Source organism: Equus asinus, chromosome 3 (genome assembly GCF_041296235.1).
Source record: "Equus asinus isolate D_3611 breed Donkey chromosome 3, EquAss-T2T_v2, whole genome shotgun sequence".
Classification (NCBI taxonomy): Eukaryota; Metazoa; Chordata; class Mammalia; order Perissodactyla; family Equidae; genus Equus; species Equus asinus.
In genome coordinates, this window is record NC_091792.1 from 78,777,166 (window position 1) to 78,803,395 (window position 26,230).

Sequence of the window (26,230 nt, forward strand, 5' to 3'; positions counted from 1 at the left end):
AAAAGCTTATCACTTTCTAACAACAAAAATACAGAGTAAGAAGTAATAGTTTTATTATTTTTACTAAGAAAATATGTTATTTTCATTAAAAAAATACTAACATTTTAACATTAAGATATGTCACTGTTCTTAAAATTTCTCTAATGATGAAGAATCTGGAAAAACAAGAGGAACTAAGAATTGCTCACATGCATCTGAAGGAGCACCAGGAAATTATTGATAAACTCAGAGGGATTGTTTCTGAGAAGACAGATGAAATATCAAATATGCAGATGGATTTAGAAAATTCAAACACTAAATTACAAGAAAAGGTATGGGGGAGGGGAGGGTTATTTGATTGGCTGTCTGACTTATTTGTGCCTATAATCCTCTGGGGATATGAAATAGTTTAGCCACATTGGAAGACACGTTGGCAGTGTTTACTGACACTGAACATGTACATGCCTGTGGCCCAGCGATTATAGGTATGTACCTGAGAGAAAAGAACGCATACTTCCACATAAAGATATGTACAAGAATGTTCATAGCAGCTCTAATCATAATAGTGAAAAACTGAAAACAACTCAGATGCCTTTCACTGGGAGAATGGATTTACACCTTGTGGTTTATAAGTTCAAAAATAGGCAAAGTCACCTAAGATGACCAAGGTCATGATAGTGGTTGGCTGTAGTAAGGGGGCACACAGGAACTTTTTGGGGTGCTAGAAATGTTCTATATTTTAATCTGGGTTGTTATTACATAGATGTAAACATATGTCAAGAATAATTGAGCTATACACTTAAGATTAGTGCACTTATGTGTATATGTACATGAGTGCATCTATATACATGTGTATATATGCACAAGTATATATATGTATCTATATGTACACTTGTGTGTATATGTACATATGTACACACTTGTGTGTATATTATATATACACTTACGTATATAATCTCAAAAGAAAATAAATTCTGTGTGGAATTATGCAGAATATTAATGAGTGACATTAGAAGCCTATTGTCTTAATCAATTTAGAAACTATTCTTTATACTTGTCTTAAAAACCATCTGTATCCTGACATGTTATTTTATGATTATCTTGATAAGATCCAAGAACTTAAGGCAAATGAACATCAGCTTTTTAAGTTAAAAGAAGATGTCAGTGAGACACAGAAAAAAATGTCTGAGATAGAGCGATTGAAGAAACAATTCAAGGCCCAAAGTTTAACTCTGGATAAAATAGAAATGGAAAACTTAAACTTGGCTCAGAAACTTCATGAAAATCTTGAAGAAATGAAATCTGTAATGAAAGAAAGAGATAATCTAAGAAAAGTGGAAGAGGCACTCAAACTGGAGAGAGACCAACTGAAGGCAAACCTACAAGAAACCATAGCTAGAGTGAGTTATACTCTTTCTTCCTGTCCAGCACACATATTTTTAATACAAGAAGCTTCCTTCTCTTTTAAATAAATGATACTGTTGGTGAAAAAGTAAATGTTATAGCCTTTTAGGGAGACAGTTTGACAATATCTTATTAAAAATTTATCAGCATATACGTTTGTTACAGCAATTCCATTCCTAGGAATTTATCCAACCAATATATTCACACATTTGGGCAGAAATACAACAGCATTCACTGCAGCATTGTTTGTGGTAAACAAAAGCTAAAAGCAATCCAAGTGTCCGCCATAAGGCACTGGCTAAGTGGGGTTTGTCTGTATAAGGGAACACTAAGCATAAGAAAGGGACACTTTTGCTGTGACGTTGATCTAGAAGGGTGTCCAAGGGGTCTGAAAGGAGAAGAGCAAGCAGCCAGTTCAACAAGGAGCAGGACTAGGATGGGCGAGGTGAGGGACAGGGTCTGTACTCTCTATCCTTCCATACTGTTCTGATTTGGGGGTGGTGTGTTGGTGGTTTTTAACTGTGAGAATGCATTTTTTTACTTTAACTAGTTCATCATTAAGAAAAGATAATGTGCCTTTATATTATCATATTTCTCAATTTCTTCTAATAATAAAGGATCTGGAAACACAACAAGAACTGAAAATTGCTCGTATGCATTTGAAAGAACACCAAGAAACTATTGATAAATTCAGAGAGAGAGTTTCAGAAAAGACAACCCAGATTTCAAATATTCAAAAGGATTTAAATAAGGCAAAAGATGAATTACAGGAAAAGGTATTGTTGTTTTATTCTTTTGGGAGTAGTTGTGTCCAAAATTATTTGTAGACTCAGCAAGGAGATAGAAATAGATATATAGACATAGATATGTGCTTGTATGTAACAAATAGACTATTTTCCGTCCTTGAAGGAGTTCTGTTTGCATTCTAACTTGTTTTATAATTATCTCAAGATCCGAGAACTTCAGAAAAAAGAGCTTCAACTTCTTAAAGTGAAAGAAGATGTCAGTAAAACTCATTAAAAAATGAATGAAACGGAAGGATTGAAGAAGCAGTTTGAGGCCCAAAATTTATCTATGCAAAATGTGGAAATGGATAACTTACACTTGACTAAGAAACTTTATGAAAGCCTTGAAGAAATAAGAATTGTAGCTAAGGAGAGAGATGAGCTAAGGAGCATAAAAGTCTCTCAAAAATGGAAAGAGACCAATTCAGAGAAACCTTAAGAGAAATGATAGCTAGAGCGAGTTCAGAATCTACCCCTACCTAGTAACTATTTATAAGAAACAAGCTTTTTTGAAAAGGGTAGCAATGTTTTTACTTTTTTTTTCCGGGAAATTTCTACAAACGGAGGATAATGGGAAAACTATTACTATAACTTTTCACACAAACAGGCAAGTACAGTTTTAAAAGAAGCTAAAATCTATTTCAGAAAATACCATTTTAATTCTTTATTTTTAAGAAAAAATTTGTTAAATAAGCAGACTATTTTCTTTAATGAAATTTTAAAAGATTTTTTAAACCAAGAAATAGCATTATTCTCAATGGAGAAATATTTGAAGGATTCGATTTACAAAAGATTAAATAGCCCATCTCTCTATCTCTACATGATAGGGTTAGACGTGGGCTCTTGTTAGTGACATTAGAAGGGAAGAAGGCAAGATGAATACAAAAAAAGAAATTGAACTGAATCCTCTAAAAAGTAATGTAAACTTCAGATCAATAAGAAAGTTTATGAAATCTATAAAAATCTTTTTCATTCTCATATTTCAATAGTGAAGAAAGAATAAAGTGGAAAACAGTATCATTTGCAATCTCAATAGAAACATCAGACACTTGGGAATCATATTTATGTGGACCCTAACTAAATTTATAAAGAGATTTAATTCATTCAACAAATATTCATTGAACAATTAGTCTTCTGGGTACTGCAGTAAATAAGATAAACAAATGGGAGAAAATGTTTTGTTTTGTACTTGTAGTCAGAAATACAAAATGTAGGCAGGGTATGAATTTTCTGGTCCAAGGTGCTGGGAAGAATATATGAATGGAGCTTGGAGCACCATGGACAGTACAGACAGTCGTGCTAGCATGTTTAGTTGGCAATAATTATTCTAATGCAGAGATCTGGAAGAGTAGGAACCAGAGATAAATCTAAAACCTAATTTGCAGCTATGAAGGTTACAGGAACAGATTCTGTCTCCAAAAAATATGTGGTTCTCCCACTTTTTTCCCCAATGAGTTGAGGTTACTCACTAAAAGACTTCATGATACTATTATTCATTTTCTGACCATTTTTAACATTTTTTTGTGTTACAAGTATAATATTTGATTCCATTATTGAAATAATGTACAATGTGTAATTGAAAAAGTAAATGATTAGACATTATATATGAATGGAGTTATAGCTGAAGCCTTGTTTATTTCTTTCCATCCAAGCAGGACCAACAGAACATCAAAGAGGTATTAAAATATGAAAAAATGTTGCTATGTGATGGAAAACAGCACCTTACAGAAAGCCTGAGAGAAAAGTGCTTTAGGATAAAAGTAAGTGCCCCTGTTCAAATTACAAATAAATATTGGGGCCCTTCCAAAGGCCTGTGGAGTCACAGGCACCTCTATGGAATGAATAGATAATGCTCAGTATTCTTCTAAACTTCATAATCTAGTACAGATATGTGTGTGCATACATGCATACATACACAAACAAAACAGTGGGGTTTGGGGCCGGCCCTGGGGCCAAGTGGTTAAGTTTGTGCTCCCGCTTCGGCAGCCCAGGGTTTCCCCAGTTCAGATCCTGGGCACAGACATGGCACCGCTTGTCAGGCCACGCTGAGGCAGCATCCCACATAGCACAACCAGAGGCACTCACAACTAGAATATACAATTATGTACTGGGGAGGCTTTGGGGAGAAGAAGAAAAAAGATTGGCAACAGATGTTAGCTCAGGTGCCAATCTTTGAAAAAAAACAGTAGGGTTTATGATTTTGAGGCTTCACTGGAAAGGTGGTATTTCAGCAGATACCTGAAAGGAGTCAATGGTTGAGACATACAGGTATCTGGTGGAGAGCAGAACAGGCAGGGAGAACAGCAAGGACAAAGCTCCTGAAGCAGAAGCTGCCTAGTGGGCTCCAGCAACATCAACAAGGGGGAAAGCTAATGAGAAACGAGGTCAGAGTTAACAGGAGGAAGCAGGCTGTGGGGCTTTTAAAAGACTTTGGGTTTTACTCTGAACGAGATGTGGATCCACTGGAGAGTTTTGACCACGAGAGAGACATGGTCTGACTTACATTTTAAAGGGATAGCTCTGATTGTTGTGTTGAAAATTAAGTGATAGCAGGAAGACTATTTGAAAGACTAATTTCAGTAATCATGCGAAGATGGTGATGGCTTGGCCCAGAGAGGTAGTAGTGGAAGCAGTGAGAAGTGTGTGGATTCTGAACATGTAGTGAGGGTAAAGCCAACAGGATTTACTGTCACCCCTATTAGAACACAAGATCCCTAAAGACTTCTGTGTGTTGTTTATGGCTGCATCACTTAGCACAGTCCTGACAGAAGTCAGCCTTCAATATGTATTTATTAAAAGTACAAATGAATGACTAGACAGTGCTGCTCCAATCATAAGGTGATTCCTCCTAAGACCAAAGGCAAGAATCCCCTCTCCAACATCCCAGATTAATGAACATCTATCTAGGTTTTCCTTAAATTATTAAAAGGAGAGCTCATTATTGTCAGAAGCCCCTTACTCTATTGTTTAGCACCCTGAACTAAATATGTTAATACCCGATTGAATGTAAAGTGTTCTTCCACCTGTGCCCTGACCAGCTTGTCACCTGTCTGGTCTCTAGAAAGTTGAGCTGCTGGGCCTAGGCCTAATGGGTGTCTGCCATACACAAGGCACTAGACTGGGTGCTTACCTCATGAGACAGAGTTTATTGTTCCATTTATAAACAAAGAAATTGAGGCCCAGGAGGAAGTTTAGTCATTGCCCAAGGTCACACAGCTGGTAAATTGGTAAAATTAGGATTTGAAACCAAGTCTAAGTTTAAAACTTGGGTATAGAAGCATTTCTACAAATATAATTTTATTTCCTTTAATTTATAGTGTCTGTATGTATTTTATAGGTTATATATAGATATTATCTAACATTTTACTTAATTCCCTAGAAAACTTTGTGGAAATTATTGTAGTCTTCATTTTGTAGTTGGGAGAATGGCTCAAGGATTTCCCCAGTCAGGAAGTGACAGGGCTAGAACCTGAACTCTAACTCTGATAAAAGGTGAGAAATCTCAGATTCTAGGCAGATAATAGAACGTAGGTCATGTGATTTGTTGTCACTCATTTTGATGCTGGCTCAGTGAGCTGAGGAGTCGAAAGAAACATTTCTTGGACTCTCAAGGTCTGGCAGTAGTGCTCTTTTATTCAGGAAGTAGCATGGAGTAGCATGGGGACAGGACCTATGGGCAGTGAAGAGCTGCAAACATGGGTTGAGGGTAGGGCTAAATTTATAAGGCATAAGTATGTGAGTTGCTTCTTTACAAGACAAAGGAAAAATTAGGTAAAAAAAGTATCAGTGCAGGTGGAGTCTGGTTATCAGGTGGTCTTATAACTTTGGGTAAGAATCAGATTGAATGAGGTCAGGATGTCCCATGCTTCTGTGAGGATGATATAGATTGGTATGTAGGCCAGGAAGCCTTGGGCTTTTCTCCCTGAGGCATCCTTGATCCTCATCAGTTTTATCTGCTCACTCACACCACCTATTGTCAACAGAAGCTAGCATTCAGCCTTGAGCTACAATACATACTAGATTGAATTCATGCAAATTTCTCTTCCAACTTTGTAAATGTTCATTCAAATCATGGATGTTTAGAAGACTAAAAGAAAATGTATCAAAATGATAACAATGGTTGTTTCTGGTTTTCTTTGTTATAGCTGTTTTATAGAGGATTAGAATTGGCCACCCCAAGATATATCTCTTTGGCATGAAGATTATTTTGGGCTGGTTACTTTCAAAAACTGCAGACATGAGAGAAACTCTGAAAAGTAGAAGTTACCCTTTGTAAGAGACATTTCCATTTGTAAGGGAAATCTCCATCTGTAAAGATGTCTCCCTCTCTGTACCAGGAAGAAGGGGGATGACCTTACCTCTAGAAACTCTTATCAATGCGGAAGGCAAGGACTTAAATCTGCATAATAACCTTACTCTTGTTTACTGTACTTGTCTGGTAACCTCCCATACTGACTCCCCCTACCCACAACATCCTCCTTTGTCTTTAGCTGAAGATGATATTTAAGGTGAGAGCTTCCGCCATTTTCGTGAGTTGCTCAGTTTTCCTGGGTCTCTCCCATGTATACATGTTATAAAGCTTTGTTTAATTTTCTCCTGTTATTCTGTCTCATGTGAATTTAATTCGCTGTCCAGCCAGAAGGACCTAGAGCGTGTAGAGGAAATATCTTCCTCCCCTACAGTTTAAACTTCTTAAATTTCCACAATGATTATAATTATTTCTATAATCCAAAATCGACAATAACATTTTCTTTTTGTTTTTTATACACAAAAGTCTCAATTTATTTCTGCCCTATAGAAAGTGTTAAAGCATAAATTTTGTTACAATTCCAGAGCTAGGACTACTTATTGTTAAAGTAGAATGAATTATTAAATTGAATGAATTCTCACTGCCTTTAGGAGCTTCTGAAGAGATACACAGAGATGGATAGTCATTATGAGTGCTTAAATGGACTCTGCCTTGACTTGGAGAGGGAAATTGAAACCCAAAGAGAGCTTTCAATTAGAGTAAAAGCAAACCTCTCACTTCCACATCCACAAACCAGACAGATTCAGAAACTTCTCACTGCCAACCAGAGATGTTCCATGGAGTTCCACAGAGTCATGAAGAAACTCAAGGTACCACCTGTTTTAGTAATATCTTTGTAAATATTGCCATTAATTTCAGTTACAAACCAGTATATTTAAGTCCTGCTTTGGGAGTTGGTGTATTTGCTAATTAGTACATTTGCTACTGAATTAAAGATGGCATGGGTCTGAGAATAGTATGTGCAGGATCCTCAGTGCATCTAGGACCTGCTCATTCAACAAAACCTGATCTCTGCCTTTGGCCTTAACAATGTGTCAGGGTGCTGGGGAGACAGAGATGAGCAACCGCTAAATCTCTCCTAGTCCAGTGGGTGAGGCAGACATTTGAACAGGTGAGAAGTGCAGTAGTGGACAATGTCCTGGAGAACAAGTTGAAGACAAGACTGGACTGGAAGCTGGGCTCAAGCAGTAAAGCTTAGAGTTCATTTTAGAGATGAGGAGGGGTCACTGGACAGTTATTTTAAGTGGTGGCAGTAATGTGATCGGGTTGCCATTGTAGAGACTTCACTACAGACAAAGAAGAAATGAGTCTGCAGGGGATGATAAGCCTGGTGGCAGAGAGAAGAGACAAGAGGCAGTTACAATTGTCCTGATGAGATGTGATGGGTGACAGTACTATGGGGGAAGGATTCATAGGGATGGAAAGGATGAAAGAAGTTAAAGAAATATTTGGCAGTTTACAATAGTAGGTCCATGTGCTTGACAGTGGAGGGAGGGGAGGGAAGTTCAGACTGAGCCCCAGGATTTGGGCTTAGCCGGGTTTGTGGATAGTGGTGCCATTAACTGATAGAAAGAAAAAACGAAAGGGAGAAGGCAGGTGAGGCAGGAGGAGAGATCTGGTGTTTAATTTGAGATGTTTTGAGATAGAAATACCTATAATGGAACATCCAGGAAGAGAAACCAAGTAGGCTTTTAGTTGTGAATCTGAGGTTTGTCAGGAGAAAAATCAGGACCACAGATAAAGATGTGGGATCCATCAGCATTTGGTGATAGATAGTACAACAGGTGTGAATGAGCCCACCCAGAAGCATAATAGAGTGAAGATAAAAGAGAACTCTGGAAAAGATCAGTTCTCAAAAGGCAGTAGCAGAAAAGAGAGCAACACATGAGTTTGAGGTTGGAAAAGTCAGAGAGATAAGAGAGAACTGAGCAAAAGTGCCATTGGTCAAGTCAGTGGTGGAGAGTGTGTCAAAGATGAAGTGGTCAAGGGTGGCAGATGCTTCAGACAGCCAGAACATGAATGAAGAGATCCCCTCAATTGTTGACAATAGAGCTTACTGGTGACCTTTGTCAGAGCAGTTTTAGTTGAGTGGTTAGGAAAGAGGCCAGATTGTAAATTGTTAAGGAATGGTGGAAGTTGAGGAAGTAGGAAGCGGTATCTTCCCTACCTAGGTAGATTGCCCCTCAGGCTCTAATAGTCTTCAAAAGCCTAACAATCAGATATCCAGAACTTATTCATGAGGTCCATAGAACCAGGGCATTCAAATTCTTGTCCCCTTTAAGCCACACTTGACAGGTAAGTCCTGAGGCAGGGCACACTCACGTTGGCCACCCAGCTGACATAGGCAGGAGAGGATGTTGAAATGAATCTCACTGGGAAAACTGCGTGATATAATTAACCAAAAGGAGGCAATAGAAAAAGGTGGGTTTATAGGGAAAGGGATCATGTTACATTGTAAACATATTGAATCTGAGGTAACTGTAGGACATCCCTGAGGTAGCTCCAGAAGGAAGTCAGAAATAAGAAACTAGAGGTCTGGAAGTCACTCTCCGAAGACGCTGAGAGTAGAAACTTGGGAATAGAGAGAGGTTCTTCCCTTCTTCCTCACTCCTCAGAGGATAGAGACAAACAAGACAAGCCGCCCCACCTCTTAGTCTTGAGAGTTTAGAACTTCCTCTAAACGTGATAAAAGTTTCATTTCCCAATTTGTTTCATGTTTTCCTGCAAGTATGTGTTAAGCTATGTTACAAAGATAAAGGAAGAACAACATGAATCCATCAGTAAACTTGAAATGGTTTTTATTGATGAAGTGGAAAAGCAAAATGAACTGCTAAGTAAAATGCAGCATCTTCAACAAGATGATGATGTACCATCCAGAGAATTAGGGGACCTCCAGTTGAGCCAGAAAATGGATCTACATATTGAGGTATGATTTATTTAAAATGGATTTAATTAGATTTTAAGTCTTTTTATCAAATAGAAAGGTACCTCTTCATGTGCTTAGAGTCATTTTCATTTATGAAATTAAAAACAGCTTGCAGAGGGGCCAGCCTGGTGGCGTAGCAAGTGGGTTCCTGTGCTCTGCTTTGGCAGCCTGGGGTTCGCTGATTCAGATCCTAGGCGTGGACCTGGCACTGCTCGTCAGGCCATGCTGTGGCAGTGTCCCACAGAGAAGAACCAGAAGGACCTAGAACTAGGATATACAACTATGTACTACTGGGGCTTTGGGGAGAAAAAAAATAGGTTGCAGAATGACAGCTGGCCAGATGTAAAGAGTGCCAAGTCATAGACTAGCCTCCTTTCAGAACTACACAGATATAGAAAAGTAGACTTAATATCAGCAAGTAGGATTTCTTGGAAGCCCAGAATAAGTTTCCAAATGCCTTCTAAAACTTCCTAGATCTGTGACTGGGAGTCACAGACATTTGTATTGTAGCAACCCCACATGGAGTGTCCTGCTCTCACCCAGCAGTGTGAGGCCCCTGCAGTTCCCAGTATGCATGCAAGGCCTGCTGTATGCACAGAAAAGCTGCATCCAGAAGCACTTCAGACACTGTCACAGATTCATAGTTTCGAACAGGTTTTAAAAATGCCAAAAGGCAGAATTTGTAGATGTGCCTCTGTTACATAGCCTATACTGCCAAAATTTTATTATTTAAATTAGAATTATATTTCTAATATAATGAGGATAAATTAGAATTATGTTTACTTCAAAATATTAGAAGTGAAAGTTCAGTAAAGTTATTTTCCCCTTTTTATGATATTTGTCTGATATTTAGATAAAAACTTTCCTAAGATTCAGGAGATTCAATGCTTATTTTTCACACAGGAAATTCTCAAAGATTTTTCGGAATGTGACTTCCACAGCGTAAAGATGGAATTTCAACAAGTACTGAGTAATAGGAAAGAAATGACCCAGTTTTTGGAAGAGTGGTTGAATACTCATTTTGATATAGAAAAGCTTAAAAATGGCATCCAGAAAGAAAATGATAGGATTTGTGAAGTGAATATCTTTTATAATAAAAAGATAATTGTAAGTAGTACTTTTTTTGTGCTCATTCTTTTTTTTTGTTTGCTTTAATTTTTCTGCCTCATTCTTAAAAAGACTTAGAGCAACTTAATTTTAAGTATATTTTCTTTCATTTATTTGTATATGCTTCTTTATTTTTTTATTTGAAAAAGAGTGACTGTAAATGTGTTCTTCCTCTAACACATTTTGCTTCCTTAAGGTAATTAAATATATCAACTTGTAAAGAAGATAATAAAATGTTGCAGTATAACAATCCATTTCCACTGGTGAAACCTCAAATCTTGCCATTTTCCTCTGTCCTTTCTCGCTTCCGTAGGACCTGAGCCTTTTCCCCCAAGTATCCTCAAACAAGGTGAGATGCTAGCCTGTTTCAGGGCTGTGGGCAGCACCTGTGGTCAAGCCAAAGACAGCTCTAGTCCACTAATTAGTGAGGCCTTGTGCTTCTCACCTCGGTGCTGTTGCTATCATACGTGCTGATCCTTCAACTGTGAGGTTCAAACATGTGGTTTGTATCATTGTTCCCAAGGTGACCAGCCCTTGTGGACAGATTCATATGAACCAAGATTGCTTGAGATCAGTTTTATTAATTTGTTTTACTTTCCACTGATGAGAAGATTCATTCGGCTTTCTGAAGTAATCTCTACCTCATACACCTGGTAAAATTGTCATTAATCAGAAAGTTGCTTGTTATATAGGCAGTTGGAGCAAAGGGAGCTAGATTAATATTATAGCTCCTAAGATTGGTTTTATATTTCATTTGTTTGGGTAGTTCTTTCCTGACACTTTAATTTCATCTGGAAACTATACTTAAATCACATTGAAATGTAGATAACATTTTTAAAAAAGGTTTTCCTGTGGATAGTGAATCCCATTTGTCGAATACCCCAAGCTAGCAAAACAGTAAATGAGCTTTTAAAATAAAAAAAAATGGTCCACAATCAATGAAGAAAAGCATAAAACCAGTGTTTGGGATAAGATAATTTCCATATAATTCAGTGTTTTTCTCATAATATTGAGGGCTCACTTGTGGTTAGAAAGTAGAGATTTCTGCTCTGTGGATCAGCATGGATATGTGGCTTCTTCCACCATCTGAGCATAGCAATTGATAACTTGGTGTGGTGTGGGGTCAGTAGTCCAGAACCAAGGAGAGTCCAGGGTGCCAGCAAGAACACAACTAATTTAGGATCCGCATCTCACAGAACTACCATAAAGCCACAAAGAAAGATACAGGTAAGGCCAAGAAGGCATTCATGATGAGAGCAAAAAGTACATCCCATAAGAATAGGAAGTAAAAAGATGATAGAAGCAATTTCAGAGTGAGTCAGCCTTTGATGTAATGAGGGTATGGATTGGCTGTTACTCCCTGCACGGAAATAGAAGATTTTCAGATGACGAAAAGTCAGTAAATTTTTTTCCTTATAAACACTGAGGTTTGAAATGAAAGAGGAAAATAGATTGTTATTAAGTTTACTGGGTATGCTCTGCTATTAGATGTCAGTTAATGTTTATATATGACATTATATATGTCATAACATACATAATGATTTTAACCTGACCAGTTCTTCAGATTCCTCTTCATATGTCAGTGCTGATCTAATAGAATGAGATTATCATCTTGCAAATCAATATGAATCCTCTCTAGTCCTTATTCTTCTTTTATTCTCATAATCAATATCCAGCGTCTTCTGAAATGTCAGGAACTGGTGCAAGCCACAAAGAATGTTCACATTCTTTTAAAGTACTATTCTAGAATGTTCTGAATAATGAATTTCAACATATGCCTTGTCCTAGAACTCTAGTATTTTCCATAGTGGTTTTTTTAATACGTAATTCATTTTAGAAGCTATAGTGTTGTCTTTACTACTCAATAGGCTATAATGAATGAATCAACAGAGTTTGAGGAAAGAAATGTGACCATCACCAAAGAATGGGAACATGACCTGAAATCAGTGAAAGAGAAAAATGAAAAACTGTTGAAAAACTATCAAACTTTGAAGATCTCTCGAACATCTGGTGCCCTTGTTAATCCTACTACACAAGGCGATAAGAATCTTCATGTCACATCAAGAGCTACACAACTAACCACAGAGGTATGAGATTTCTTATAAGATGTTTTTCAATTTGCAGCTTCATTGTAGAGTTAAAGATGTATCATATGTAACATTTCAGAGCAAAATCACAGTATTGAAGGTATTAGGGAACATGCATGATGGACTTGTTTTTTAAATATAGTTCTATTGGGGCGCTCACTCAACTAATTATAAAGCTACATGTTACATAAGATCTTACCTTTGAATTATAAAATAGAAGTAACTCATGCCTTAATTTGATTAATAGGTATGTATACCACTTAAGGTGTTATTACCATACATTATAAGTTTTCTAAATCATGTGACTTTCTATTAAATTATAATCTATGTCTATAGTACCAAACTAGTTTAGAGAGAAAGAGCAATTTAGCTTTTCTCTAATTATCATCAGTGTCTTTAATATTGGTTAATGTGATCAAAACAAAAATGGAAGAGGCTAAAAGTATAATAAATTTCTTATACAGATTAACCTGTGCCCAAGAATCAGTACATTATTTGAATAATCCAATAACTGTATTAACTGCCCTTACTTGGGAATCTGTACAGCAAACACGCTGTTTTATTTTGTTAGCACACACGTCTTAGTGGGGAACCCGAGTGAATTACAACTTAGCATTTTTACCAAAATAAATATTTATAATAAAACATCAACTGCCAGTTTAATAATTATTACTAGTGGAAACTAGAAGATCACTAATATAGAGTTTATTGATTTGCTGATCACTACAGACCTCAGTCAGCTGTAGAGGTAAAAATAGTGGAAATATGAAACCCATCTTCCAAAGCAATAAGATAAACAAGCACAAGGAAATCCCATTTTCAATGACCCCAGGAAATACCCCATCAGATAATAAATCGTATGTTATTAGTTTGATAATTAGGCCAAATCAGAGTAGCACAGAGCAGGTCAGTGATGTGGAGGTAGAGCAGTGGGGCAGGCAGAGAGTTGGGCAGTCCACCCAAACAAGTAGGAGAATTCAGTGCATGACAGTAGGAGCAGTCAACTCAGGGGGGAAAGATAGTCTGCTTAATGTTTGAATCAGAACAACCAACTAGCCATCTTAGAAGAATAAGTCTGGACTCCTACCTCATTCATTAAACAAAAGTAAATTCCAGGTGGACCAAAAAGAAACGTTTTCCAGGAAAACCTGCATGTGTGTATATGTGAACAGTCTTATATTATGAACAAATTAAGATATTTTTGTATTTATAAAAAACTGGAAATAACCTAAATGTTCATTAGTAGGTGACAGGTTAACTAGTTTATAGTACCTCCATGAAATAGGATATATTTACCCATGAAAACAAAAATGCGAGAGATCTATGTGTTGATAATGAAAAGATCTGGAAAATATATTATCAAGTGAAAATAAAATTTTTAATTTTTTAAAAAGCAGGAGGCCAGCCCCATGGCATAGTGGTTAAGTTTGCATGCTCTACTTCGGCGGCCCAGTTCATGGTTCAGATCCCAGGCACGGACCTACACCACTCATTGGCAGCCATGATGTGGCAGCAATCCACATATAAAATGGAGGAAGATTGACATAGATATTAGCTCAGGGCTAATCTTCCTCAAGCAAAAAAAGAGGAAGTTAGCTCAGGGCTCATCTTCCTCAGCAATAAAAACCCACAAAAAACCAGAAGTATATATTTATTGTTGTTATGTGCTGTAGAGTCAGCTCTGATTCCTGGCAACTCTATGAATGAGTGATGTCCAATATCCTGTCCTCAAGAGCCCTACTCAGCTCCTGTAGACTCACGCCTATGGCTTCCTTTCTGGAATTACTCCATCTCGTATTTCGTCTTCCTCTTTTCCTGCTGCCTTTTACTTTTCATCATGTCCCCAAGGTAGGATAGTCTCAGTTTTACAATTTTTGCCTCCAGAGATAGGTCAGGCTTAATTTGCTCTTGGACCCACTTGTTCATTTTTCTGGCAGTCCAGGGTATCTGTAGAGCTCTCCTCCAACACCATATCTCAAATGAGTCCATTTTTTCCTGTCAGCCTTCTTCACTGTCCAGCTTTCGCACCCACACATAGTAATTGGGAATGCGAGGGTGTCGATAATCTTGGCCTTGGTCTCTAATGATACTCCCTTACTGTTGATGATCTTTCCTGATTCTTCCATCGCTGCCCTTCTGAGTCACAGTCTTCTCTTGATTTCTTGGCTGCGGTCTCCATTTAAACTGATGACTGAACCAAGGGAAACAAAACCTTTAACAATTTCAGTGTCTTCATGGTCTACATTAAAGTTGTATAGTTCTTCTGTAGTCATATCTGTCTTCTTCATGTTCGAATGCAGTCCTGCTTTGGCTCTTTCTTCTTTCACGCTATTCTGTGTGAACTTTCTTCTTACACACTATTGTGTGTGTGACTTACTGTTTTTGTAAACTGTATATTCACATGCGTAGATACATATAGAAAATTTCTAGAAGGATACACTTGAAAGAGTTTAGTAGTCATCGCTTTAGAGTCAGTGGGGGTTCTGAGATGGGGGAACTTAATCTTAATTATATGCCTTTGGATTTTTCCACATACTTGTATTTTTCAGCATAAAAACTAGGTAATAAAAATAAAGGGAAAGATATGTTACATGTATTCCTCTAAAGTGTCAATTAACAAATATACTTTCTGTAAGTAGTGTTAATTTAAAATGTAAGTGCCTATTTAATATGCTTAGCACCATGCTAACTAGTAAATAAAATAAGTACTAACCTTATATAAAATCTGGGCCTCTTTTAGTCCTAAATGATCAGCTTCTAAATGAAAAAAATAATACATGTATAAATTGAGTGACATTTGGAGTCTCCATCTATCCTATGTTGATGCAATCTGAAAGATTAATACCTATATATGATCTTTGTTTCATATAAACTGTGATTCTGTCTTCAAGGCACACCTTATATATGTGTGTTTTTTTTAATAGAAGATTCAAGAGCTGGAAACTTCACTACGTGAAGCTAAAGAAACTGCCATGCAAAAGGAAGACAAGATTATAAAGATGCAGAAAGAGCTTGAGATGACTAATGATATAATAGCAAAACTTCAATCACAAGTTAATGAATCAAATAAATGCCTTGAAAAAACAAAAGAAATGATCCAAGTACTTCAGGTAACTTAAAACTCATTTTATAAATAAAGGCATAATTTTATAAATTATGCATAATAAATATAAATAAATGCATACGTTTATTTTCATGCCAAATAATGATTGTTTTCATCTTCCTGTAAAAATTATTTTTAAAAAACATAAATATTCTTGACAGTTTAAAATATATCTTATTTTTTTAATTTTTTTTAATTTTTTTACTTTTCAAAGTAAGGAAATTTTTTATTTTCACTTTAATTTCTGAATGCCAAAAATGTAGAGGATGTATGTTTGTATATCTCTAGTAGTATATTGCAACATTTTTTCATAAATATGTTTTTTTTTAAATTTTTTATTGCAGTAACATTGGATTATAACATTATATAACTTTCAGGTGTACATCATAATATATTTCGAATTCTGTGTAGATTACATCATGTTCACCCCACAAAGACCAATTATCCATCACCACACGTGTGTCTAATCACCCCTTTTGCCCTTCCCCCTCCTCCCTTCCCTTCTGGTAACCACCAATCCAGTCTCTCTTGCTCTGTGTTTGTTTGTCATTTTTATCTTCTACTTATGAGTGAGATCATATGGTATTTGACTTTCTCCCTCTGACTTATTTCACTTAGCATAATACCCTCAAGGTCCATCTATGTTCTCACAAATGGCCAGATTTCATCATTTCTTATGGCTGAGTAGTATTCCATTGTGTATATATACCACATCTTCCATTCGTCCCTTGATGGGCACCTAGGTTGTTTACAAGCCTTGGCTATTGTGAATAATGATGTGATGAACATAGGGGTGCATATATCTTTTATGCCTTTGTGTTTTCAAGTTCTTTGGATAAATACCCAGCAGTGGGATAGCTGGATCATATGGTAGATCTATTCTTAATTTTCTGAGGCGTCTCCATACTGTTTTCCATAGTGGCTTCACCACTTTGCACTCCCACCAGCAATGTTTGAGGGTTCCTTTCTCTCCACATCCTCTCCAACACTTGTTGTTTCCTGTCTTGTTAATTATAGCCATTCTGACCAGAGGGAGGTGATATCTCCTTGTAGTTTTGATTTGCATTTCCCTGATAGCTAATGATGTTGAACATCTTTTCATGAGCCTGTTGGCCATCCATATATCTTCTTTGCAGAAATCTCTGTTCAGATCTTTTGCCCACTTTTTAATTGAGTTGTTGGTTTTTTTCTTGTTGAGACTTTCTTTTCATTTTTCAAAAAAATATGCTTCTTATCTAAATATTTAATACTCTGTTAGATAAGTACATTTTAAAATTATATTTTTTTCTACTTAATCCCCTGTTATTGAGTCCCACGTGGTAGCCTATGGGCTTAATCTAACCTGTTTTCTCTAGAAAGAGCAGAGTTGAAATGTTTTTGAGCTTGAATGCCGTTACACAAGTCGCACCCTCCTTCATCACAGCCTTCCTTCCTCGTCTGAGCCACAGCTACTTCTCACTCTTCTGCTACTTGGGTCGGATCCTAATAGGCATTTTGTTCACTGTTCCTGCTCCAGTGTCTCTTCTCTTCATTCCAAAATTAGAAACAAGCCAAGAATGCCTACTCTTTTCATTATTTAACATTGTTCTAAAAATTCTGGTTCATTCAATGAGACATGAAACAGAGAGGCAAGAGAAAATAATCTTAATTTTGTTTTTAGAAATTGTTAGTATAGCTAAAAACCAAGAAAATCAACTGTAAAGCTTTAAAATCTTTGAGAGTAATTTTTTAATACTTTAAATAACTAAATGATCACATTTTTATTCATTCAACAAGTATTTGTTGAATACCTACTATGTGTTGGTCATTGTTCTAGATGCCATGTGTACTGCAATGGAAAAAAAATAAAGCCTCCTTGAAGAGGCTTACATTCTGCTTCATGAAGTCAGAAAATAAACAAGTATATATGTTTGTTAAACGGTGAGAAGTGCAATGGAAAAATATTAAGCCAGACAGAGGTATATAGGTGCAGGGTGAGAGTGGGTGTGAGTAGGAGTGTGATTTTGTAAGGGGAGTTGAGGAGAGCCGCACAATTAAGATGACGAAGTGATGGTGTGAGCTGTCTGGTAGGGAAGGGCCTTCTAGGCAAAAGAAGTAGCAAATGCGAAGGCCGCAACACAGAAGTAGTTGAGATGTATTCAAGGAAACAGCAAGAAAGCCAGCGTCTCCTGAGCAGCGTGGGCAAGGATAGAAGGGGAAATAGGTGAGAAGTAGCAGAGAGCCAAATCATAAAGCATCTTGAAAGCTATTTGTAAGCACTTTGGGTTTTATTCTGGATGAGATGGGAAGTCATCAGAGGATTTTGGCAAAATGATATAGTCTGACTTAAATTTTTAAAGGCTGCCCTTTGAAAATAGAATCCAGGAAGGCGTGTTTGTTAGTGACGTGCCAGCTCCTACAACAAAGGGAACCACAAAATGCAATGGCTCAAACAAAATAGAAGCTTATTTCACACGTAAAAGTGTGGGTTCCAGCTTGGCAAGTGGCTCCTTTCCACATGGTCATTCAGAGGCCCCCGTTTCTCCCATCTTGTTTCTCCAGCACTTCCTTGGTGCTGTTTTCATCTGCATGGTTAAAGCCCAGTTGTAAGCTGTCCGTGCTCAGGCTCACAGAAAAGGGACAAGATGGAGAAGCTAAAAATTGTCTTAAAATCTGTACTCATAAAGGCTCTGGCCCAGAAGTGGCACATGTCTCTTCCTCTCATATTTCTTTTTTTTTGCAAAATATTTAGATTCAATTTATCAAAGAGAAAGCCAAACACGTACCTCTCGTATTTCTTGGAGTCAGAGATGATTCCAAAGTTTTTGGCCTGAGCAGCCAAGAAGATAGAGTTGCTACATACGGAAATGGGAAAGACTGCCAGAAGAGGAAGTTTGAAACCAGGAAAGTTCAGTTTTGGACATGCTGAATTGGAAATGCCCACTGGGGACACCCAAGTTGAGATATGACTTAGGCAATTGAATATCTGAGTCTGAGCAAGATATAGGCGAGAGGTTTAAGTTTGGGGAATCATCAGCATATAAAAATCATGAGACTGGACGAGGGCATAAGCATAATGGAGAGGAGATGTGGAGTAACCAAATGATACTGAGATGGAGCAGCCAGTGAGTGAAAAAGAAAAGGGGGTCTGGGCAACAGAGTGGTTCCAGTTTCTTCATATAAGTGAAGCTAGTGTTTCAAGAAAGAGGGAGTAAGCGACAAATTTCTCCACACTCAGTATAGATTGGTACAGGTGTCTATGGAGAGAGGAATATCTTTCCTGCATACTAAAAGTAACCATTTAGATAATATAATAGAGTATGCCATTGTACAGCATCCATGAGGAAAGAAAGCAAAGTATAGGGTATCCATAAAATCTTTATACAGTTTGAATTTTTAAGAATCTGTTTCTGTATTTTATATAAATATTCTATAAAATGCAACAGTATATTTAACTCGAGATTTGGCATAGTAAAATGCAAAGATATTAACTTTTAACCTATTCACCACTATTTTAATTCACCTGGATATAGCTGTCCAATATAATGTAGGGTTTATTAAGTGAATATAGAAGAAAGTAATTTGAACAAATGACTCATTAACAGTTTTGTTTAAATCTTGATACATTTCCTCTGTTGTATCTTTACAAATTATTTATATCAAGTAGCAGTAAATTTGTTAAAAATTCAAACTGTGCTAGTACTTTAGGGACATCCTGCACAGTGGGAAAAAAAGATCTTATTTATAACTGGCACAAAATATAAAATGCTCAAGTGACTAACCTTAACAAAAAATGAGGCAACATATATGAAAAGAACAACAAAACTCTAAAAGGAAATATAGGAGAGCATGTGGTTTAAAATAAGAAATATGCCATTTCCTAGGTTGTAACCTAAATACTGTACAACCATCAGTTTTTCCCAAATTAATTTCTAAAGTTAATGTAATTCAAATCAGAATCTCAAAGGAATTCTTTTTCTGGTAGAGCAAAGAAAGTTTCTCAGCAGACTCCATCTAAAATAGGATGAGCAGGTGCTGTTCACTGAGAACACAGGCGCTCAGACTCCTCAGGCGGCTAGAGGATGTTTAAGGCTGTCAGCGCTTCTGAGTGCAGCTTGGGCACACGTCGTGTGTTTGAAATAAGGAATTCTCACTGTCTTTCATTTCTAAGAGAGTATTTCCAATTTCAATTTCTTTTACTCAAGAATTGTTTTAAAACTGTTATATATGACTAATTTATTTCATTATATTGTGGCAAAAAAATTACTGCAATTTCTCCATTTTTAGAATATATTGAAATTTTCTTTTAGGTGTCATAAATGAATAAATATTTTTAGAGTTCTTTGAACTTTTAAATCAAAATGTATACGAATAGATCAATGGAACAAAATAGAGAGCCCAGAAATATATACACACAAATATAGTCAGTTCATCTTTGACAAAAGAGCAAAGGCAATTCAATGGAAAAGGATAGTCTTATCAACTAGCGGTGCTGAACAACTGGACACCTTTCACAAAAATTAACTCAATTGATTGTAACCTAAATCTAAAACACAAAACTAGAAAATGCCTAGAAGATAACATAGGAGAAAATCGAGGTGACCTTGGGTTTGGCATTGACTTTTTTTACATACAACACCAAAAGCATAATCTATGAAGGAAAAAAATTGATAAACTGGACTTCATTTAAATTAAAAATGTTTGCCCTATGAAAGACAAGCCACAGACTGGAAGAAAATCTTTGCAAAACACATATCTATCAAGAACTGTTATCCAAAATATACAAAGAACTCTTAAAACTCAATAATTAGAAAGCAAACAGCCTGATTTAAAAATAGGCAATGGATCTGAACAGACACTTCACCAGAGAAGATACACACATGGCAAATAAGCATATGAAAAGATGCTCCACATCATATGTCATTAGAAAATTGCAAATTAAAAAACAATGAGATACTACTGTACATCCACTGTATCTCAAAATATAATGGCCAAAATCCGGAACACTGACTACACTAAATGCTGGCAAGGAGTGGGGCCAGGAGCTCTTGCTCACTGCTGGTGGGAATGCAAGTGGTACAGTAGCCACTTTAGAAGAGAGTTTGGCAGTTTCTTACAAAACTGACACCACTCCAGCCAGTCATATGCTCAAGGAGTCCCTGATATCAGCATCTGGTCCAGAAAGCCAGGGTATTTTACTGGTGCCATGACTGAGCAAATACTGGGCTCCTCCCAGAATGGGCTTATCTGACCTAGTCAGCAACCTCCTTAAGCTGAGCATCTCAGCTATGGAAGCTTGCATCTTTTTAGTCTTTGCTAACTACGTGTGTGTGCAAATGTTTTTATAGGCACTGGGGGTAACGCCTAGAGGAATGAAGAGCTCTCTGGGTCCCTATTTAGATGGGTTTATTTTTGTATTCAATATATAATAGTAATCCATAGTATGGCTGTGGTAACAGCAATAAAAGAAATGAATGATTTATTCAGCAATAATAAGAAATGAGCCATCAAGCCACAAAAGACATGGAGGAACCTTAAATGCACATTGCTAATTTTAAAAAGCCCATCTAAAAACACTGCATACTGTATGACATTCTGGAAGAGGCAAAACTAGGCGAACAGGAAAAGATCAATGATTACTAAGGGTTCTGGGGGAGGGTGGAGGGATGGATAAGTGGAGCACAGGAGATTTTTAGGGCAGTGAAACTATTCTGCATGATACAGTGATGATGAACACGTGTCATACATTTGTCAAAACCCATGGACTATACAATGCAAACAATAGACTCTAATGTAAACTGTGAACGTCAGTTAATAATGTATCGATATTGGCTCATCATTTGTAACAATCATACCACACTAAGATGTTAATAATAGGAGAAACTAGGGGAGGACACGGGTATTACCGGGACTCTATGTACTCTGCTCAATTTGTCTATAAACCTAAAATTGCTCTAAAAAGTTAAACCTATTTATTAAAAAAGATTTTTGTATATGTTTGTATGTATATATGACTGATTTTTTTTCTGAGTCGAAGTAGATGTATGGCTAGATTGAACCAACCTTGAGTACAGAATATCCCCAATAATGTTATATAATATTTTGTGCCTTGAATTCAGTTCTACTTTGATATTTATATTACTGTTCATCTCTTGTCTTATTTTCCTGATTTACCTTTATCTACCCATTTCATTCGTTTCAACCTTTCTGTTTCATTTTGTTTAAGTATATTGTTTTTTAATTGGGAAAAATATTTGTTTTAAGAAATAGAAGTCATAGGTTTTCTAATTACACATTAGCTTCCAATAGCTTCACATGTACTTCACATCAAATATCTATTTGTTACTCATTTTAGGGTTAAAATTTGTGCCTTTCCTCCTTTTCATATGTTTGGAGTTTGCTGTTTTAAAATGTTCCTACTATATTAGGTAGTTAACAAGTCTTTGAAACTGCTCTAAAATTACTTTATTTCTCTTTTCTCTAAAACCTTTAGGACAAAGTTGCTTTAGGAGCTAAGCCCTATAAAGAAGAAATTGAAGAGCTCAAAACAAAGCTGGTGAAAATAGACCTAGAGAAGATGAGAAATGCCAAGGAGTTTGAAAAGGAGTATGTCTTTGTCTTAATTGAATATGACTTTAGTAGCTTAAATTTCCTTTCTAAACTGTATAAATTTAAAATATATTAAGATATTGTTATTGCTTTTTATAAAATAAATACAAACATCTACAGATTTTAAAGTTATTAAATTCTCATTATGTATGCAAAGGTTTTGAAAACAAGCACAATTCTGATCAATTACTGACATACTATGTCTTTGGATACTTCTTGTTCAATCATATAGGAACAGCTTAAAAATGGCCTTTTTTGTTTGAAAGTGAATATTAAGAACGTGTGTGTGTTTTTAGCAGTTTGTCTAAGGTTTCTGTTGGTTCTCTTAATTTCATTTGTTCTTCCTATTGTATTTTTGTGTAAGGTTTTATTTCCTTTTAAATTGTAGTACTTAGTGCCCAAGAGCATATTCCCTTTTTATTGATTTATTTATGTATAGTACCATATACAATAGCATGCCTAAAGTTCTTTGTGGTATAGCATAATGAAAAGAACATTAAACAGAGAGTCAAGGAAACTGAATTAGAAATATAATGTTGCCACTTATTAATATGTCACCTCTGACTCCTCACACTTTTTATTCTTCCTGTAAATGTTTAATAAATGTTTAATGATGATATCTAATTTTGCCCAAAAAGTCGCACTCTGAATCTTCATGCATTCTAACCAGCCTTCTATTGATAGGACTGTTGGTTTTAGTGGAGCATCATTAAAAAGGCAATTTTAGTGGCCAGCCCAGTGGCATGGTGGTTAAGTTTGCACATTCCGCTTCGGTGGCCCAGGGTTCACCATCCTAGGTGTGGACCTACACATCACCTGTCAAGCCATGCTGTGGTAGGCATCCCACATATAAAGTAGAGGAAGATGGGCACCGATGTTAGCTCAGGGCCAGTCCTCCTCAGCAAAAAGAGGATTGGTGGCAGATGTTAGCTCAGGGCTAATCTTCCTCAAAAGAAAAAAATTTTTTTAAATAAATGCAAAGCAATTTTATATAGAATAGAATCAGCAGATACTTTCAGTCTCTAAGAAAGGCAGAAAGTCTCATAATTTAGCATTGCCAATTAACACTCAAGCAAATAATTAACAGAATGTCTTTTTCTCCTGGGTGCAATGAGCAGACTGTGACCTCTGACTGTGTCACCTCAGATCAGAGCTGCAGTCGAGTGTGCTTTCCTTACAGTATATACAGGAAGGTGCTTTTGGTTTTACGCTTTGGTAATTGTTGTACCTTCAAGAGGTTTCTAGGACCTCATGATAACAACCCAATTATTTGTTTTATGGTGCCCCTGAATGTAATTTTGCTCAATATCCAGTTAATGATACCTATTGGGCTTTCAGAAATTTTAAAAGAATTGGTTTCTCAATGTTAAAAAAAAATTGCCCCTGCAGCCAAACAGAACACTTCCAATTTGATGGTGTTATTTATGGCTATAAAGTGCATCATACCAGGGGGTATCGTGAGGGCTTACCTACTGCTGCTTATGCATATCATATCAATGTGATGTATCTTATCAGAAAATTCTTGACAGCAGTTCTGTTTATTCTTCCATTAAAAATTAGTTGCTGGCCTTTTACATATTTCTGTTGTTATTCTTAATAGAATTACTTGTACAAAAGCCACTGTAGAACATCAAAAAGAAGTTATAAGGCTATTGAGAGAAAATCTTAGACGAAATCAGCAGGCCCAAGATACTTCAAGTAAGTAGAAAATGCTGATATTTCCAGATCTTTTTCCATCTTACTTCTCAGTATACTTACACATTTTGAAGACTGCTACTATATATATGACAGTCAAGAATAAACCTGTTAATCACTAATTTATAAAGAACTATTTTTAAAATGAATTCATTGAGATCATATTTATCCTGTGATACCTCCTTAAGTTTCCTGTAATCTCAACTATTTATCCATTATAGATTCTTAAAAACTATGAATGTAACCTGTGCACTATCAGATCTTTACATATTAGTGAAGATACCTTCAGTAGTATACAAGAATGACTTACCTGTCAAGGTAGACATACCCTTCCCAATAAAACACAAGCATATCTTAATAGATTTTAACCATGTGCACTGTAAAAACATAGTCAGTATACAGTAAATATTATCCTACTTGTTGTTGGTACTGAAAATACAGACTTGATGCTTACTGGCAAACTCTTTGAAACTTATCTTAGATACAGTTTTCAAATCTAATCATCAAATTTCTGCATATACATTCCTCAAACTGTATCTTTTCCCATATTTCTGTCTCTTATGTTTCATTTGAAAAGAGAGAATGCTGAACAGTACTTGGGGCAGCTTTGTGTAGTGGGTCCAGCATCGAAATAACGTCACGAACAGTTCTCTAAGCTGACTGCCCTCACTTAACAGCCTGTGAAATCATGAGGAGAACGCCTGACCTTCTAGATTGGATATAGACTTGTAAGGATCAGGCTAAAAGCTGTGTGTGAAAGCACACTGAAAATTCTAAATGTCAGGCAAATGCAAGATGATGTTTGTGTGTATTATTGTCCACGCATTGTCTGGTGCTTGTTTAGTTTGAACTGCCCTAGTGTCCATTGCAGGATAATTGCAGCTCCTACCTGGAAAACTTCAAGGGGTAAAAATAGAACTTTTGTTGTTAGAGAAGGGTCAGGATGATTCCTTCTAATTTGTGACTTTCAGGTACGTGTTGTACCTGAATTCAGAATAATTCAAAAGGAAATGGACATTGAGTGTCTTCCCCACACTCATCTTGCCCCTCCCTTGTAAACAGTCATTCCACTTTCTAAGCACCTCACACTTTTATGCAATTTTACCTAAAATTTACAAAACAGTTCTTTACATTACTTGTACACATATGGTGTAAAATACTGGATAGTATATTCTTTAATAGCAGTCTAAGGTTTATTTAGTTAACAAATACGTGTTGAGTATTGGGAGCACATTGACTGCCTTGGGGTGGACCCCACACACGCTGTGTGGTGGAAGCAGCCCTCCAGGGGACCCCACTGGCGTCGAGAGTAGACAGTGAAGGGCAGCTCCGACTGCTGCCGTCACCGTGAGTGATCCTAGCAGGTGATGGTGGTGGAGATAGTGGGTGGAGAGAAGCAGGGGTTCCGCAGATACTTAGAATCCATGATGGAATTGGCATAGGAGGTGAGGGAAGAGGAGGAAGTCAAGGATGACGTTCAGGGAGATGATGCTGAGATGTTTTGTTTTTTATAGTGATTTATTGAACTTACTAATGTTTCCTTTATTGTGAACTTTGGAGATAATTAAAATTATCACCTGTCTGTGTGTTTGCCTCCCACAGTGATATCAGAACATACTGATTCTCAGCCTTCAAGGAAACCCTTAACCTGTGGGGGTGGCAGCGGCATTGTACAAAGCACAAAAGCTCTTATTTTGAAAAGTGAATATATACGGCTAGAAAAGGAAATTTCTAAGTTAAAGCAGCAAAATGAACAGTTAACAAAGCAAAGGAATGAAATGTTAAGGTAAGATCTGCTTACCTGATACAGGAATTATGCTTATGGTGGTATGTGTGGGAGAGGATGATGCCTACACATGCATATATATTTTTTGCAGTGGGCAACCCCTCACACATATAGGGGAAGTAATTTTTAGAGCTCATGTAATGTGTCTTTTTTAAAAGGAATGAGAATATGGTAGCACCATTCCAGAGGTTTGCTATCCATCAACTGACCTTTTTTTTTTCCTGAGGAAGATTCGCCCTGAGCTAACATGCCAATCTTCCTCTATTTTTAGTATGTGGGCTGCCAGCACAGCATGGCCACTAACAGAGTGATGTGGGTCCACACTCGAGAACCAAACCCAGGCTGCCAAAGTGGAGTGCCCAGAACTTAACCACTAGGCCACAGGGCTGGCCCATCAACTGATTTTAGCTAAGCCTGTTTTTAACTAAGCCAAGAACCAAAAAGTAAACCAAGATCTTTGA

The 26,230-nt window shown here is 36.7% G+C and overlaps 1 protein-coding gene across 1 annotated transcript in view; it reads left to right on the forward strand.

The window, feature by feature from the left end:
• CENPE (centromere protein E) overlaps window positions 1–26,230 on the forward strand; it is an 85,000-nt gene that overhangs the window by 55,853 nt on the left and 2,917 nt on the right. Inside the window, exons 37-48 of the mRNA XM_070506510.1 lie at window positions 153–311; window positions 1,089–1,379; window positions 2,001–2,159; window positions 3,824–3,928; window positions 7,068–7,286; window positions 9,206–9,403; window positions 10,307–10,510; window positions 12,379–12,597; window positions 15,522–15,707; window positions 22,173–22,285; window positions 23,889–23,986; window positions 25,586–25,769. Coding sequence (XP_070362611.1) covers window positions 153–311; window positions 1,089–1,379; window positions 2,001–2,159; window positions 3,824–3,928; window positions 7,068–7,286; window positions 9,206–9,403; window positions 10,307–10,510; window positions 12,379–12,597; window positions 15,522–15,707; window positions 22,173–22,285; window positions 23,889–23,986; window positions 25,586–25,769 — 2,135 coding nt within the window. The remainder of the gene's footprint in view (window positions 1–152; window positions 312–1,088; window positions 1,380–2,000; window positions 2,160–3,823; window positions 3,929–7,067; window positions 7,287–9,205; window positions 9,404–10,306; window positions 10,511–12,378; window positions 12,598–15,521; window positions 15,708–22,172; window positions 22,286–23,888; window positions 23,987–25,585; window positions 25,770–26,230) is intronic.